Raw genomic sequence first — 17,562 nt, forward strand, 5'->3', positions numbered from 1 at the left:
TTGCATTTGTACATATTTTAATTTTATTGAACAGATCAAAATGACCACACTGTCCATTCATCATGACATCACATTATTCATGTTCTGACTAAACTTGAACCTTCGTCAAGACAATGTTTTTTAACCCCGTGTTTTTTCATGTGAACTTTGAGTCACGTGTCTCCAGTGAAACTCGTCACATCTCAGAAATGACTGGAAGCATCGGAGCCTTGAACCTCCGGGACTGTTTGTATGTTCCACGACAACCGGACGTCCAGATACACACACTGTCTCCCTGTCTGTCTGACTGTCTGTCTGACTGTTCAGAGCCTGTCTGTCTGTCCTCGACTGTCTTCATGACACAGATCCGTCTGCTCCGTGACTCCTTTGAGAAGATCTCAGCTCGGTTCGGTCCCTGGATTCCATCTGACCCGGAGGGACATGTGTGATGTGCTGAGTGAACATGATGGGAGAACTGGCAACCAGCTCTCCTGCCCTCCTCCACCTCCTCCACCCATCCTCTGCGGACGAGCCGGGCGGCCATGAGGAAAGAGTCCGTCTGGTTCTGCAGGTTCTGCGGGAGGTCTGGACGGAGAGGCCCAGGCATGGCTGGTCTCCTACCCGGGCCCGGAGCCTCGGTCTCTGGCCTTCTGCTGCCACAGGGTTTTCCCTGTAATATTGTAATATTGACCTCACTATGCAAAGTGCCTTGAGACAATGTATGTTGTGATATGGCGCTATACAAATAAAATTGAATTGAATTGAATTGAACAGGAGCGGTTCTTCAATTCAATGTGAAAACCTGTAAATTTTGAAAACAGATTAGAGGAAAGAGATTAGGAGATGACATCAGATTAGATCTGATCTGTGGTTCACAGTTTGAGGGGTTAGGGGTTAAGGTATGAAAGACTGTGAAATGAGTATAGGATTTAAAAAAATGTTTCTATTCTTTTCTGTTTATTACACATTTTGCCACAATCTCATTTGTAAGTTTCAGTATAAACTGAATTATGAAACAGTGAAAACACAACGCTGACATTTACATTAGTTTATCATGTTATAGTTATTATAGTAAACATGTTGTGTCATTTTTGATCTGCTCCACTAGGGGGAGCCAGAGATCTGGGGGAAAGCAACACAGCAATTCTTGAAAACCAGGTAAAATATTTATTGTACATTACGACAAAGTTCAGTCTGAAGTGAACAAACCTGTGGTTCCTGAAGCTGTTGGAATAAATCATAAATCTGTCGATCTGACGATCTGCAGCTGACGGAGGACGTCGGCAGCATATGGCTGGAGAAGAATGTAAAAATATGAATATTAAAAGGGTTGAAAAGAAAACAGCACCTATTATTATTAGGAAATTACTACTATATGATTTATTAGAACTGTTGTCCCAGAAAAAACAGTGCACTTATTGGTGGATGTCAAACGTGTTATAATATCATTTGATATATTAGATATTCTGTACACAAACAATATTATTATGGACATATGAGTGAAATACTGTCACTAGGTTGAACATCCCACAAAAACAAAAGTTATTAAATGATGGGATTTCAAAGTATTGAGCCAAAAACTCTGACTGATGAAAAACGTTCAAACTAACAGAACTATATTTAAAACACGTGAGAATTTAGTTCAATGAAGAACTGAAACAAATGAAACAACATGTTGAGACAAAGATTAATTTTAATACATCAGCTCTTTTTTAACGGCTCATTGTTTTTGCTTCTGTCTCATCAAACTACAAACTGCAGATCATTAAAACAATATATATATATATACACACACACACATATATATTAATATATACATATATATATACACACATATATATATATATATATATATATATTCATATATACATATTGAGTTTCTTCATCTCTGCTTCGGCACAGACACAAATGTGCAGCGACACATCAAAGCTCCAGTATCCACATAAAGATCAGAGAAAATAATGATATCCATAAACTTATAAATCACCAAAAGACAAAATGTATGAAGAAAAGAATTAGACACAAAGATTCAGTTTGTACCAGATTCATGTGAGGTCCTCGTCTTCCTCTTCCTCCTCTCAGGACTGACTGCTCTCTCTGCCACCCCCCCCCCCCTTTCCCTCTCCCTCCCTCTCTCTCTCTCTCTCTCCCTATTTCAGCTTCCGTATTAGTTCATGAGCTTCACTGGTACAAATTACGATTCATAATGTGTCGTTCATTTGAATGACATTAAAATTCAATAAAAAAAATTTAAAAAATATTCTAAATATTAGCAATTGTAACAATTACAAAGCAGAATATAGTGGAAAAAATGACTTCAACGCAAAAATGGCGTTCAAATGCATCAAGTGTTGGTGCATATATATGAGGTAGTATTTGTCCACATGTGGGCCGCAGCTGTTCAGCTCTCAGAACTTCTGCAGCTGCAGATGTTTTGAGCGAATCTTCTGAACTGCTCTGCACCAATCAGAGAACAGTCCTGGAGTTACGTCCATCAGACTCCATGTTGCTCAGTCTCTCGTCGATGTACAGTACAAGAACAACTACTGATTTTAAAGTTTAATCCAACACATGTAAACATGTTTAATCCAACATGTAATCATGTATAACTAAGTTAAACATGTAGTTAAACATATGTTTACATATGTTGCTTCAACATGTTGCTTTGTCTATTTGAACCAGTTTCATTAGATAAAATTCAGTTTCATATTCTTGATTAATCTGCTGAACTCGGTCACCTCTGATGTCAGTTGACAGAATTTCCACCTCATATTGACAGAAGATGAACTTTGACCTCAGGCTGCTGCTCTGTTTGCTCCAAGTTCCGCAGGTTCATCAGCAGGAGGACAACCAGGTTTAAAGAGTGAGAGTGTGTGTGTGTGTGTGTGTGTGTGTGTGTGTGTGTGTGTGTGTGTTTGACCACATATTGAAGAATTGGGATGAAGGATTCCGGACGTGCTGAAGAAACGCAGCTGACCCACTTTAGCTCCTGACCATGACTCATACAAGTTGAAAAGATAAATTCAAACCACATGTTCAGACGGATTCCAGGTCCGAATACTGACACTGTACATTTCACTGTACGTCTCAATTTCTGTATCAAGAGCAGTTTAATTTCACACTTAGGTTCATTTGCTCTGTATTGTTTCCATGCAGAGTTTCCTTTGCTGGTGATGAAATCTAATCTTATTGATCAATATATCACAAATGTTTCTTTGTTGTAATACTTCTTTAAAAGTGTATTGTGATTCAACCTGTGTATTTTCATACTGCGTTGTATAATTTTATCAGCAGATTGAATGAATGAGGTCAAAGGTCGGGAGAACTCAACTGTTTCCAACTATTCCAGATATTTGAGGATTTGACCGAAGCTCGTGACCGTCGGCCTCTGAAAGCTGCTGTTCACGTGTCGCCCTCGTTCCTGGAAGCGTCCGGACCGAAGGTCCCGGGGAAACGCTGGAGCCTGATCTGGTGCGTCGGGGCCATTCGCTCAGTTTGTGCTCGGTCATCTGGGTCAGAGGTAACGTGAAAACTGCAGAGGCCACAGATATCGCTGACATCGCACCACAGTCGTTACTGTACATAACCCCTGACCCTAAATCTGGAGCGTGACTCATTACTTCTCTCCGATGTTCTGGACACAATTTCAAACTCTTTCACGAGCGACACTGTCACACTGACACGTTCTCACTGCCTATTGAAAATGGCGAGTTCACTTTGAATCAGATGATTTGTATCGTCAATATGTTGAAGTGTTGAGAGAAAAAACAGTTGATGTGATTCATGACAGACGTATTTGTGTCGCAGGTAATCACTGTTTCATCTTTTTGTCTTGACATGAATTCAGGGTGGGGCTCTGCGTCCATGGAGATGAGTTTCATTTTGGGAACTGACGTCACATCGCACACTGATCCTCAAAGCTGAGCAACAGTTCTACATGAACATTGGTGAAACATCTGCAGACGTCGTGTAGTTTGTGGCTTCGCCTCATTAAAACCTTTCTTCATGTTATTGTTCAAAGACAGAAACGGTTTGATTCATTCTTGATGTCCGTGTTAGTGTTTACATGTGTGTAAGGGTGTGTGTTTGTGTGCGTGTGTTTGTGTGTGTACGTGTGTGTGTGTTTGTGTTTGTGTTTGTGTGTGTGTGTGTGTTTGTGTGTGTGTACGTGTGTGTGTTTGTGTGTGTGTACGTGTGTGTGTGTACGTGTGTGTGTGTACGTGTGTGTGTGTATTTCTTAGATGTCCTCCTTTATGAGCTCTGTGTCCATATAATAAAATCTGTAGTGAACTTGATGATGACATCAACTGTCATAAAACATGTCCCAACATTACGTAAAAGGGGAGGAGTCTGTGTCCTGTACTCTCGTGGAGGGTTAAGGACAGAGGATGTCGCACCTTGTGCAGATTGTTAATCCCTATGAGGCAAATTGTGATCTGTGAATTTATATATATATATATTTCATACATATTATATGAATAAAATGTGATAGATTGACTGATAAATGAAACATAAAAGTGGGGTGTGCTTAAATGTCTTTTATGAAAACCACACCCAAAAGATTTACCAACGATAAAATACATAACGTTCCTGTGACTCGTGAAACTGTTGAACATATTTCATGGTTGTGTGTTTCTGTGCTCCAGTGAAATGATACGACGTTACTGTAGATCCAGATACTGAGCAACAGTGTCACATTATATTCCTACCTGATTGTCGAGGCCCCGCCCTCGAGTGTGTGCGTGACGTGATGAGTTCAGGACCAACCAGTTGTTCTTGTTTGTCTCTCAGGTGTTTGTGCGTCTGCAGATATTCGTCGTGACAGTTGCTCAGTTCAGACGTCAGCTGTGATAGAACCAACGACTCTGAGCTCTCGCATCAACTCTACGGTGAGACAATCAACTCCTGTAAATATATACATGTACTATATATATATATATATATGTACTGGTATACAAGTCTAATGTATACTGGTCTGGATACATGTTTGCTTTTGTTATTATTATTTTTGTTTAAGTTCATAACTTCATCATGTCATGTTAGAATCTCCTGCTTCTTGTGGCCGTGCACGTTGTGCATGAGCTTTATTTATTTCAAGGTCGGTCCAACATTCAGAAGACGGAGCGAGTCGTCCACTAATCAGATGGTAGAAGGTTTGATTCCCAACTCAACTGTGGCAGCAGTGTGAATGTGTGGTTGACATGTTTATTAATGTGACATGTATAAAATGACATAATTAAAATTACCCATAATAATCCAAATGATATTATTATTATTATATGAAATCTGACTTGGAGGTACAGTGTTAGGAGCTTGAAGTTGAGGTTAGTGAACGTTTCATTCATTTAGATCAAACAAAAATTAATTTTGAATGAAAAAATCAATTTTTGTCCATGTTTGTTGGATGTGGTTATGTAAAGATGGTGGTTATAGAAAAAAATGTGACAGTTGGTCAGAAACAGAAAATAAACCTGACAAGGTGTTGACACCCTAACCCTAACGTCACATTAAATCCTTTGTTTCCGACAGATATGACTTATTAATCTTTGGGAGGAAATTGGTGAATTTATAAGCTGGAGTGTCGTAGAGGAATCTGAATACTCTAGTTTCTGAGTACAGTTTAATGTCTTTATGTTTTATGTCTTTATGGAATTCACTCCACCAGAACATCACAACATTGGATAAATAATCAATCTCTTCTAAAATCACGAGATCTGCCAACAAACTTCATAAAACTCTGACACTGTCTTACATTTACAATCAACTTTTTCTTTTTTCAAAGTTGTAGCAGAGAAACAGTCTCACTCACTCGCACCAGTTCATGAAGTGTTTATACATGTAATATTAATTAATATTTCCTACATGAACTCAACGCTCTGGTTCCTTCTCCAGACGCCGTCATGTCCAAGCTGGTGATTCATCAGCCTCAGCCTATGATGGACGTCCAAGACTCCGACGAGTGGGGATCTGGGATCTGTGACTGCTGCCAAGACGTCCCCGAGTGTGAGTGTCTGCCTGACCCCTGACCACTGACCCCTGAATGAGATGAGATGAGATGAGATGAGATGAGATAAAACCAGATGAGATAAGAAACGTTAACAAAAGAGAAGATATGATGAGATGAGAAAACAAAAGAAAAGATAAAATAGGATTAGAAGAGATGAGAAGACATTAGATGAGATGAGATGAGATGAAATAATTCTGTTACGACAGAATAAGTACAGGTGTCATTTAATTTCATAATAATTTATTTCGTAGCCAAAAACTATTTTAAAAAACAAACAAAATGTCTTCTGATATTCCATGAGCGAAAAGGGAGCAGGAAGAATAATTTGAATAAGATCAGAACTAAACAGAATAAGAATAAAATAATATATTAGTGAACTATTAAACTATTAGACACTTAATACATTTACAGGAGAAAAAGAAAAGGTCAAAGAAACATAACTAAGTAAAAGCTAAAAACATTCATATAAAAGCCCTTTTGTTTTGAAAGATGATTTAAAAAAAGATATAAAATCTTTTTAGTTATTTTACTTCAACTATTTTTCATAACCTCAGTTTTTCTCTAAAATGTTTAAAGTGAATTGAAAACAGTCAAATTACAGTTATGTTACTTACCAAATTATACAATATAAAAAAATATCTCGTGCATTTCACCTTAACCTGAAAAAGGTCAGAGGTCACTGAACATATTTCTTTAATGTTAGTCATAGTAATATTTAATTTAAAAGACATTGTTGAAAAATGTACTGTAAGTACAGTAAGTCCACCATGAAGATATTTGTATCTTAAAATGTGTGTGTGTGTGTGTGTGTGTGTGTGTGTGTGTCTCTGTGTCTGTGCGGTGTGTGTGTGTGTGTGTGTGTGTGTGTGTGTGTGTCTCTGTGTCTGAGCGGTGTGTGTGTGTCTCTCTGTGTGTGTGTGTGTATGTGTGTGTGTGTGTGTTCTCCCGGGTCCAGGTTGTTTTGCCTTCTGGTGTTGTCCCTGCTTCGCCTGTAAGATCAGCAGAGACTACGGACAGTGTCTCTGTCTCCCCCTGCTGGACACGTTCGGCTGCATCCCGCCCGTCACCATGTCCATGAGAGTTTCCATGAGGCAACGTTATGGAATCAAGGTGAGGACATGAAATAAACCATCTCACGCACACACACACACACACACACACACACACACACACACACACACACACACACACACACACACACACACACACACACACAGAGAGATACACACAGACAGACAGACAGAGGGACACACACACACACACAACACATTTGAAGTACAGTCGTCTGACACAATGAGAATTTGTGTCATTATATTTTTTCCAGTTTTTCTTTGTTTTGTTTTTCTTCATTAAAATTGATTCTCAGTTGTTGAAACCACAGAAAAATCAGCTCAATCAATCTGTAGAAAAAATCCACAAAATCACAAATTACCAAGCTTCATGGGGTATTATTCATCTTAATGTATTATCCATCTAAATTATAAATCAAGATAACATTACAGTAAATAATATGTATAACGCTTCATTGTTGGTGTCGTGCAGCTTTGAGCCTCATTTCTTCACCAGTCACCATATTAATGTGGATCATCAGGTTATTGTGTGATGATAATAACTGATGAATTGTATGATCCTGTGTGTTTTCTGCAGGGAACCATGTGTCGGGACTGTGTCCACGCGACCTGCTGTAACCCCTGCTCCTGGTGTCAGATGTCCAGAGAGATGAAGAGGAGACAGATCCACGTCCTTCTGGTCGGAGCCAAGACCACATGACCTCTGTCGCATGTTTCAACAAATCACTTCTACTCATTTTCATCTTCGCAGCGTGATGATTGAAGCCCTTTGAAAAAGACTCGTGATTTAAAGGCCAAAGTTCTGACTGAATGTACGGAAGTTATTATTATTTCTGTAAGAAATACATTTTAAAAAGAGTTGAATTTTAATTGAGTTATGACCAGAGTCTTTTGTATAAGACTAAAATTCTTTACTTTTAATTTTTACCTACACCAAAACTTATGTGTCGGGGAATCTGGTTACATGAAGCAGGAAAACACAAACTACGTTTCTGTTATAGAATATTTGTACTTTGTTTATAAATGCTAGCTCATAGTTTTCTCAGAACAATATTCACGTGATCATACATTGAAATATTAATTGATTATTTGGGGGACAAAAAATCCCAAATCATATTCTTGTGTAAATATCAATTTAAAACGTTTCCTCCGTGATCTGCTGCAGTGGAGGATGATAAACACAAAGACACTTGATGTGTTGCTGAAGGTTCGTGTGGATGATGATGTCATGAAACATAATCAATGTTCATATTGATTGAAGACCTTAAAACATGTAACTTCTTTAGTTCTGATCAAACATCCTCAGAAACCTGTTTTATAGAAACATTTGAGATTATATATATATTTATGGAAATTTTATCTTTTATCAAACTAATTTACTACATTTAAAAAGCTACATTGATGATTTTGACATAGTTATAGTTTTTTTACTTTATTGCTTTTAACTATTACAGATGTATCTTTTTTAATTATTGATTTACTTTCAAAATGAATTAAAATGTCAACAGTCTGCTGTTATGTCTTTGTGTATTTGCGACACATGTAAATATAAAATGTAGGAACACAACGCGTCCATTAGGTGGCGCTCTACTCTTGACTACAGCCCTGGAGGTTGAGGTGAAGTTGGGTCACAGCGTCTCAGACCAATGACGTGGCTCCCTTCTGTCACGTGTGTACACATGATGTCGAATTGGTGAATAATTAAAATATATATCTCATCTCATCTCATCTTCAACCGCTTATCCGTGGTCGGGTCGCGGGGGCAGCAGCTTCAGTAGTGGGCCCCAAACTTCCCTTTCCCTTAAAATATATATAATATATCATATTTAATATCTGTCCTATTGATATGATTCAGCATAAAAGACGTGTCCAGTTCATTAACATTGTTCAATAAGCAGCTCCAGTCTTTGTCGAGCCAAAACAACGCAGAGTTTTTAAATAAAAACAAACTTTTATTTTTTTTTAAATAACCTTTAACTATCCGCGTCCGACCAGTGGACCTTTTTTTTGGATAGTTAGGTAGATGCTATCGAGTCTAGCAGTTGCCTACCTGTTGGTGCTATCACGACCCCGCTCGGAGACTCCCTGGATCTGTACCATCACCTTGGAAAACGTGAACCCGTCCATCGCCGTAGCCTCCGCATGCTGGAAGTCCTTGTAGCATCCTGGCTGCGCGGCTAAAAACAACCTGCAGTGCATCTTCTCCCACGTCGCCGCCGGCACCACTATGTTGAGTTACTCCGTCAACAAGCTGATGAATCTTAACAGTTTCTTCACTCCACTGTTCATTACAGTGATTAAACAACTTGGACTTCTCCGCCGCCGGCGCTTTATCCACAGAAGCTCCCGAAAAAAGTTCCTCTACTCACGGTCAAGTCTCTCTAGTCAGTCACGCGAGCTGTCGCCCCTCACACGTCATCAGAGCGATGTCTCCTACTGGATAAGTAGTTTGGGCGTCTCCATGGCAACACCTCTCAGGGAGCTGGATAGAATACGTGGAGCGGACTCCAGTCTGCAACGGCCACTGCAAAGACTTGTTGCTTCATCCAGTGGCAAAATTTAACTGTTTAAAGCCCAATCAATCACCAACAAATCCTGCCTCTTACACGATCACATACTAGATAAATGTCTGGATTTCATGTGCATCACAGAGACCTGGCACCTAACAGATACTTTCTCTTCTTTAAACGAGAGCTGCCCCCCAGGATATAGACACCTCCAGAAAGCCCGCAGTACAGGTCGTGGTGGCGGCCTGTCAGTCATCCATCGCAGCGATCTGGAGTTATCTCTGCAGCCATTGCCTGAACTCTCTCCATTTGAATGCCTTGCATTTAAATGTAAGCCACCTTACCCCGTGCTGTTCCTCCTTATTTACCGACCACCACAACCAAACTCATCTTTCATCCCTGAGATGTCAAATCTAACCTTCTGCACATCCTCTGCCGACGTTATCATTTTAGGTGATATGAATATCCACGTCGACCCCCCCTCCTGCTGCTTCTCTGCTGAATTTCTTCAACTACTGGACTGCTTTAATTTAAAGCAACTTGTTGATGTCCCCACACACACCAAGGGGCACACTTTAGACCTAGTCATCACAAACTCTGCCCCTCTCACCAACCTGCAGGTGTATGACCTAAGTGTCTCTGACCATAAGGTCATTTCTATGGAGTTGCCATCCTCATCCAGTCTCTCCAAGCTTAAACGAAATATCTGCATTAGAAACCTTAAAAAGATTAACCCAGAACACTTTTCTCATCAGTCGACGAAGCAGTGGACTACTACAACAGCCATCTGAGTTGTTAAAACCAGAGAAGTCACCTTCACCCGCTCAGCGCCCTGGTTCTCAGATGGGCTTCAGGAGGTGAATGCAGCAGGGCGGGTCCTTGAGCGGCGCTACAAATCCTCTGGCCTCACTGTTCACAAACAAATCTACTGGGAGCACCAACAACAATATTCAAAGTCCCTTCGCTCTGCCCTTTCTGGTCCTCCCACCCAAACCATTCCCCTAACATATGCCATCTCACAACCCCTAAACTGCTTTCCTGTGGTTTCATCAGAAGAGGTGCAGAACATCATCAGGAAGATGAACCCTCCACCTGAGCCTCTCCCAACTTCCCTGGTAAAAATTCCAGTCCAGCTTCTGCTCCGCCCACAGCACAGAAACTGCACTCATAAAGTTACAAACGACCTCCGGATGTCATCCGACGCTGGCTCTCCCTCCCTCCTCATCCTTCTGGACCTATCTGCTGCATTTCACACAGCCGACCATGACATTCTATTAAACCAGCTCCACCTCACCACTGGACTCACTGACAGTGCAATTGGTTCCAGTCATACCTCACAAACCGGACAGAATACATCTCCCTGGGTCCCTCCAAATCAAACCCACACACAGTCACTTGCGGTGTCCCCCAGGGGTCAGTCCTTGGCCCCATCCTCTTCATCCTCTACCTCATCCTCCTTGGTCAGGTCATCAGCCGCCATGGACTTTCATTCCACTGCTATGCTGATGACACACAGCACTATGTCAATGCCACAGCTACGACCCCACCTTCATCATCCCCGCCATCCCCGTCAAAACTCACCATGTGTCTGGAAGAGATAAAGGTATGGATGGAGCACAACTTCCTCCAACTCAACAGCTCCAACACCGAAGCCATCCTGGTCGGCACTTCTCACCAGACCAAATAATCACCCATAACCAGCATCACCTTTTCTGGCTCCAATATCCCTCTCTCATCAGCAGTCACAAATCTTGGAGTGACACTGGTCCATGCCTTTATCTCCTCCAGACTGGACTACTGTAATGCACTTCTTATCGGGATCCCTAGCAAGAGCCTGCAGAGGCTCTAATACATCCAAAACTCTGCAGCTGGGATCCTGATGAGAGTGCGCAAACATGAGCACATTACCCCCATCCTCCACTCACTCCACTGGCTTCCCGTTTCCACCAGGATTGAGTATATGGTTTCCCTCCTCACACGCTAATGTATCCATGGACATGCCCCCCTCTACGTCAGAGAACTTCTTAAACCACAAATCACGACATGTTCCCTCTGCTCCACTCACTCAAACCTCCTACACTTACCCAGAACCAGACTTAAGACCATGGGAGATAGGGCCTTCTGTGCTGCTGCCCCATGCCTGTGGAATGCCCTGACACCTTGAGGGCACCACAATCCACTGACTGTTTAAAAAAGGTCTTAAGACATTTCTTTTTAGCAATACTTTTAGTTCCCCCTCTTAGATGTTTAAAAAATTTTTTTTTTAACAAAACTGCTTTATACCTGTAACCCTTTGAGATCTTTTGATGAAAAGGGCACTATAAATAAAATGTATTTATTTTATTTATTTATTTCAAGTCATTCAAACTACATTATTTTCTCTATTTGGTAAATAACTTGAATAACTAGCAAATAAAATAATGAATGAATGATTGTAATTGGGCTTAAATTGATCAGAAAGAAATAATCAATGAAATCAGAATCAAAGATCTGATGGATGAGAAGTAGATCAAACAAAGCATAACGTGAAAACAAAGTATGAAGATGAGTGACAGTTCAGTAAATGTGTCAATGACCATATCACAATTTAAACATTTTAAAATATAATCTTATCATTTTGACTTTATATGAGCGATTCAACTTATTGGTTTTTATCCTGCCAAAATTTTTTTCTTTACTTGACAGAATATTAATTTCTGTGTTTGTTAAATTTAGTCATGCATGAACCTGCGGCTCGTGAATATTTGAGTTGGTGGAGACGAAACCGGAGCAACAACAACATCGTGGTTATTAAATATAAATGTCGCAGTTTTAAACCTTTAACAACTTTAATTCTGGTGTGTTCTGCCCCCTAGTGGCCGGAGATTTATACGTCTGTGTGGTTGGAGCCAATATATTTAAAACAGGATGTGGACGCAGAACTTTAACCTCATTTTCTGTTGTTCAGGCTGAACGCTGAACCATTGGCGTCTCTACCATATTTGTCATATTTGGTCAAATTACTCTCGATAACGTGGCCGGTTCTTTGGGTCCAGTTCATCGTTGTGTCCCGTCTGCTGCCTGGTGTTCACTTTAAACTGCTCCGTGGGTTGTTTAATAGGATTATAATGACAGTTATGGTTCGCAAGAATTGATGTTTGTGACTTTTATGAGGTGTGAGTGAAGGGGCGGAGCCACCGGCTCATAAAGGAAGCAGGAATGTTAATTGGTCAAGGCCACTGCCGCCTCTTTGTTCTGCTGCTCAGACCAGGCTTCTGTTCTCCTGATTTAAAATCTGTGAGCAGCACACACACACACACACACACACACACACACACACACACACACACGTACAGAACCCCCCACCACACACGTACAGAACCCCCCACCACACACACACCCACACACACACCCACACACACACACACACACACACACACACGTACAGAACCCCCCACCACACACGTACAGAACCCCCCACCACACACACACCCACGCACACACACACACACACACACACACACACACGTACAGAACCCCCCACCACACACACACACACACACACACACACACACACACGTACAGAAAACCCCACCACACACACACACACACACACACACACACGTACAGAACCCCCCACCACACACACACACACACACACACACACACGTACAGAACCCCCCAACCTCCATTCACCCACCCACTCTTTTTTCTTCTCTCATTTCCTCCATGTTGCTTAATCAGGTGGTTGCCCCCCCCCCCCTCCAGAGTTCGGTTGGGGGGGGTCATTTCATCACAGTGTTTTCCTCTCGTTCTCTCTTTCTTTCCTCCCGAGCTTCATGGACGACCAGGCGACGACTCTGTGCTGAAGTAAGCAGCAAAACAGGATCCGTGTCAGATGGTGAATTTTTTTTATCATTTATAAATATTAAACAGACTTTAACTCAAGTGAAGTTATTGTTTAATTTTTGAAAAGATTTAAGAGCCTGATAAAACTGATGATCGATTGTTCTTAGATTTTTTTTCCTTTTCTTTAATATTTTACTGTATTTTCTTATTTAGCTCTTCCTTCGTTTGATTATTTCAAAACAATTAATTTACAAAAACTGAAAGACGTGAGTTTCTCTTGGTAGTGGGTTAGGGTTAGTTTCTTCACCTGGTAGTTTAGCACGATAGGAGGCTAATATGCTAATTAGAATTAAGAAGAGAGAAAGAAGAAAAGGGATAAAAAATAAACAAAGGAAAAGTATATATAACAACAGCAGAAAATGTGTGTGGACATAATGATATTAATTCCTGGACTTAGTATAAATGTATTTGAGGTGGAGTTCATGAGGTCATGAGATGGATTTGAACCTGGAATGTGTCTGAGCGTCTTCGTCTGTCCTGAGTTTCCACCTTGACAGACAGAATCACCGTCTATCTGAGTCGGTCCATAATTTCCTGGGGAAGTTTTCCTTTTAAAAGACACGTTGGATCTGGGGAGTCGTCTGATAACGGCCCAGGTTAAGATGAGGCGGCGGGGGAGGCGTCGTCCGACACACGCTATCAGACGACGGGCCTCCGAGCAAACAAACAGCTCTGACCTCTCAGAACACCGGCAGCAGGGAGCAGCTGATAGGGAGAGACGGATAGGTAGAGGTTGGTGATGGTGCAGCAAGTGTGTGTGTCAGTGTGTGTGTGTGTGTGTGTGTGTGTGTGTGTGTGTGTGTGTGTGTCTGTAGGGGAGGCAGAGATCAGGGGGCAAAGGGACAAGATTTATCTGATCCCTCTGTGATCGTAGTGTCTCGTGTCTATTAAAATCTGAGGCTGTGTGTGTGTGTGTTGTTGTGTGAGTGGTAGATTCCTGCTCTGGTTTCAGCAGACGTTCAGTGTCTTGATCAAACCTCTGGGTGGCGCTGACGTCCACGGAAACATCGTCACAGTTCTGGAACCAAACGAGCGTCGACGCATTTCAATGAAAATGATTGAAAAATGTGCAAATGCAAGTGTGTGTGTGTCCTGGGAACACATCACCACTAACACACACATTCTGTGTGTGTGTGTGTGTGTGTGTGTGTGTGTGTAGTTTGTTCAATGCTGTTCTGACAGTTTTTTAATTTCTTCTCATTCATTAAACTAGGGTTAGGGGTGAGGGGTTAGTAAAGTGACGGCAGCGTTATGAGTTTCAAACACAACAAAACAAATGAAATCAGTTCCAAAGCTTTCGTCATAATTAGGAGTCTTTGTTTTTAATGTGAAATGCGAATGAAAATGAGCATGAAGCTAACTCTGCTAATATACATATTGTACATGGTTCTTAAAATAAAAAAAAACTAAATAGCAATAACTTTTGGCATCATATCTCTGTGCTATAGTCACAGATTTTGTTTTGTATATTAAATGTACATACATACATATGTACGTATTATAAAAACGTATTAACTTATTATGATACCTTTCACACATTAGAAGGAAGATAAAGATGCAGGAAGGTTTGAAGTGTGGGGAGATTATTGGAACAAACAAATCACATGACCAGTGTGTCTGACCTCTGACCTCTGACCTCATGACCTCTTACCTCATGGGTCCATCCACCTCTCTGTGGTCATTTAGAAAAACTAAGTCTACCTGGTTACTGTAAGAGAAAGTAACTGTACAATCAGCTGATCCACTTATTGTTGGAGGGTTCAGTAAAATAACTTCTTCACTGTAATATTCAGGGATCAACATGAAACTTCATATTGCTTCTTTACTTTATCTCCAAAAAATAACATGAACAAAGAATGGAAACTCTCAATTGATGTGCATGATTTTTTAAAACTGGTTTGCACGTTATTCTTTTTCTTTTATTGAGATCTCACCGGTGTGAACTATGGAGAGAACTTTAGAAAATGCTTAGTTTATACTGGTTTAAAGCTTAAATTCAGATTTCACACCTATGTATGTTTTTTGTTGACAAGGTGCTGTGCACACGCACACGCACACACACGCAGACAAACGAGAGAGTGATGGGAGGCGGCAGGAGAGAGAGGGGAGGGGGGGGTGAGGGTCAACAAATTCTTTGATTACTGAACCTTGTCATTCAGATAGGAGACACACGGGCAGCATCATCTAATCTACATCTGTTCATCACTCACCCCCTCATGCTTCATACGTTATGATAACTTATTACACTTATATGTGTCATTATTGTTGTTTAAGTTGTTTACCAAAAGGAAACATTTCTTTAACATCTTTACCTCTGAAGACGTCACAACTTGTAATAGATTTATATTTTCTGGTATTTTACAGACAAATATTCATTGTTTAAATAATTATTTCAAACTGTAGCATCTTTAGTTACAGCTACAGTTTCCTCCACTGGGGGGCAGCACTGAGGGTCCAGGCTGCTCCGCAGTGGATCTGCTCTGTTGTTAGTGTTGATACACACACACACACACACACACACACATAAAAAGCACCAGCATCATGATATAGAACAATTTTCAATGATTTCAAAAAATTAATTAATGATTGAATAGAATTTTTTCATCATTGATCAACAAATGTCTCTGCGGAAAAAAATTGTAGTTTATAGTAAACTATTTTCTAAAGTAATGAAAATCACAGTTTTATATTGATTAGACAAACTAATCACATTAATATTTCTGTGATTACTTTTGAACAGCTGTTTTTGTCAGTTTTGAGGCAAATCAGAAGTTTCCAATCAAACCAAAGAGGTTTGATAAAAAAACAAGTTGCGTCCTCAATGACGAAGAACTCACAGACAACTGAGACGAATGTGTGTTACAGGATTAATGGAGCTACACACTCGCTGCCTAACAACACACAACACACAACACACAACACACACGGCACAAACTGCATTTTAATGTTGTGAACTCAGATTTTATCACAGTTGATTTTATCCACAACCTTTGATAATATCAAATGTAATTTAATGCTGTTCCAGATTTTCAAATAGTATAAAACTTACTAACATGTTAAAGCAGTGTCGGCTTATCCATAATTAATATTAACATATTAATTATAATCTCTGAGTTTGATTGTCTGTCAGATGATCATCACTGACAAACAAACCTTCACCTTGTGTTTAATAACATCAGACAGTCGAAGACTCAAGGTCAAAGTTGTTTATACTTTTATATTCATCCTCATTTCTCCAGCTTGTGTTTGTCCAGCTGTTATGATCCATGAGTAAGAATTTAAAATGAAGTAGTATGTGTTTGTGATTCATGTGACAGAAGTGAAGGTTCCTTGTCCAAAGACAAACAAGCTGTTCCACTCCCGTCCACCAGGCGGCAGTAATGCAGAAGACTACACAACAATGATGACACATATATCGAGTAACACTACAACATGCAGATTCAAATTGTGATTCAAATTGTTTTAAATACACAACGTATTTAAAACATCCGACAAGCTTGACTCAAAGTACTCGACCAATCAGGCATCTTCAGTGCTAAAAGCCCCGCCCCAAAACTTCCTGTATTTTCTAAAAGTACAACACAACAATTTGGAAACTCTTTGTGGGAAAACAGATTCTCCTGGAACTTGATTTAGACCCTGGTCCTGGTTCCTGGTTCCTGGGGAAAGTTTTGAATTGTGTCGTTGTCCGAAGCCTCGAAATCTTCTGATAAACTTCAGAATTAATTTTGACAGAATCTAGACTGTGGCTTTTGTCCCCATTGATTTTACACTGAAATTCATTAACAGGAGAAATATGACTGAACAATTACTTCTTTAAATATCAGAGCATCAATAAAACGTGAGCTTGTCTTTTTAGAAATAAAAGATTTCAGACGAGTGTTGTTCAGAGTTCACTGTGACACTTGGAAGCACTTTGTCTGTGTTGTTTAGGAAACTCTTTTTTCTGTTTTTCGTCTTAATTTGAAATTAGTCATTTCCTGTGGGTGGAGGAGTCATCCATCCAGGGCAGCAACCAGCGGTGTCACAATTAGAGAACTCACAGTCGCCACCAGTAACTACCCCGACCCACCAGACCCCACCCCCCACCACCACCTCCACCTCTACCTCC

The 17,562-nt window shown here is 40.4% G+C and overlaps 1 protein-coding gene and 1 long non-coding RNA gene across 2 annotated transcripts; one reads left to right on the plus strand and one right to left on the minus strand.

Moving 5' to 3' along the window:
- On the minus strand, positions 1 to 2,059 carry LOC118301050. The gene is made up of 3 exons (XR_004790212.1): positions 2,020 to 2,059; positions 1,189 to 1,273; positions 1 to 649 (listed from the first exon to the last, which is right to left on the minus strand). It is a non-coding gene; the product is annotated as an uncharacterized LOC118301050 (long non-coding RNA).
- Positions 2,060 to 4,717: 2,658 nt separating this feature from the next.
- Positions 4,718 to 8,774, plus strand: LOC118301448 (cornifelin homolog B). Its single transcript, XM_035626958.2, has 4 exons — positions 4,718 to 4,868; positions 5,872 to 5,982; positions 6,942 to 7,096; positions 7,634 to 8,774. The coding sequence occupies exons 2-4, from the start codon at positions 5,880 to 5,882 to the stop codon at positions 7,754 to 7,756; spliced, it is 381 nt and encodes a 126-aa protein (XP_035482851.1). The 5' UTR covers positions 4,718 to 4,868; positions 5,872 to 5,879; the 3' UTR covers positions 7,757 to 8,774.
- The last annotated feature ends 8,788 nt before the right edge of the window (positions 8,775 to 17,562 follow it).

Source organism: Scophthalmus maximus, unplaced genomic scaffold, assembly GCF_022379125.1.
Source record: "Scophthalmus maximus strain ysfricsl-2021 unplaced genomic scaffold, ASM2237912v1 un_2, whole genome shotgun sequence".
NCBI classification, from domain to species: Eukaryota; Metazoa; Chordata; class Actinopteri; order Pleuronectiformes; family Scophthalmidae; genus Scophthalmus; species Scophthalmus maximus.

Coding starts and splice junctions, on each gene's coding strand:
- LOC118301448 (XM_035626958.2), top strand. CDS start 5,880: ATGTCCAAGCTGGTGATTCATCAGCCTCAGCCTATGATGGACGTCCAA. Junction 5,983..6,941: donor CTGCCAAGACGTCCCCGAGT/GTGAGTGTCTGC, acceptor TCCCGGGTCCAG/GTTGTTTTGCCTTCTGGTGT. Junction 7,097..7,633: donor GGCAACGTTATGGAATCAAG/GTGAGGACATGA, acceptor TGTTTTCTGCAG/GGAACCATGTGTCGGGACTG.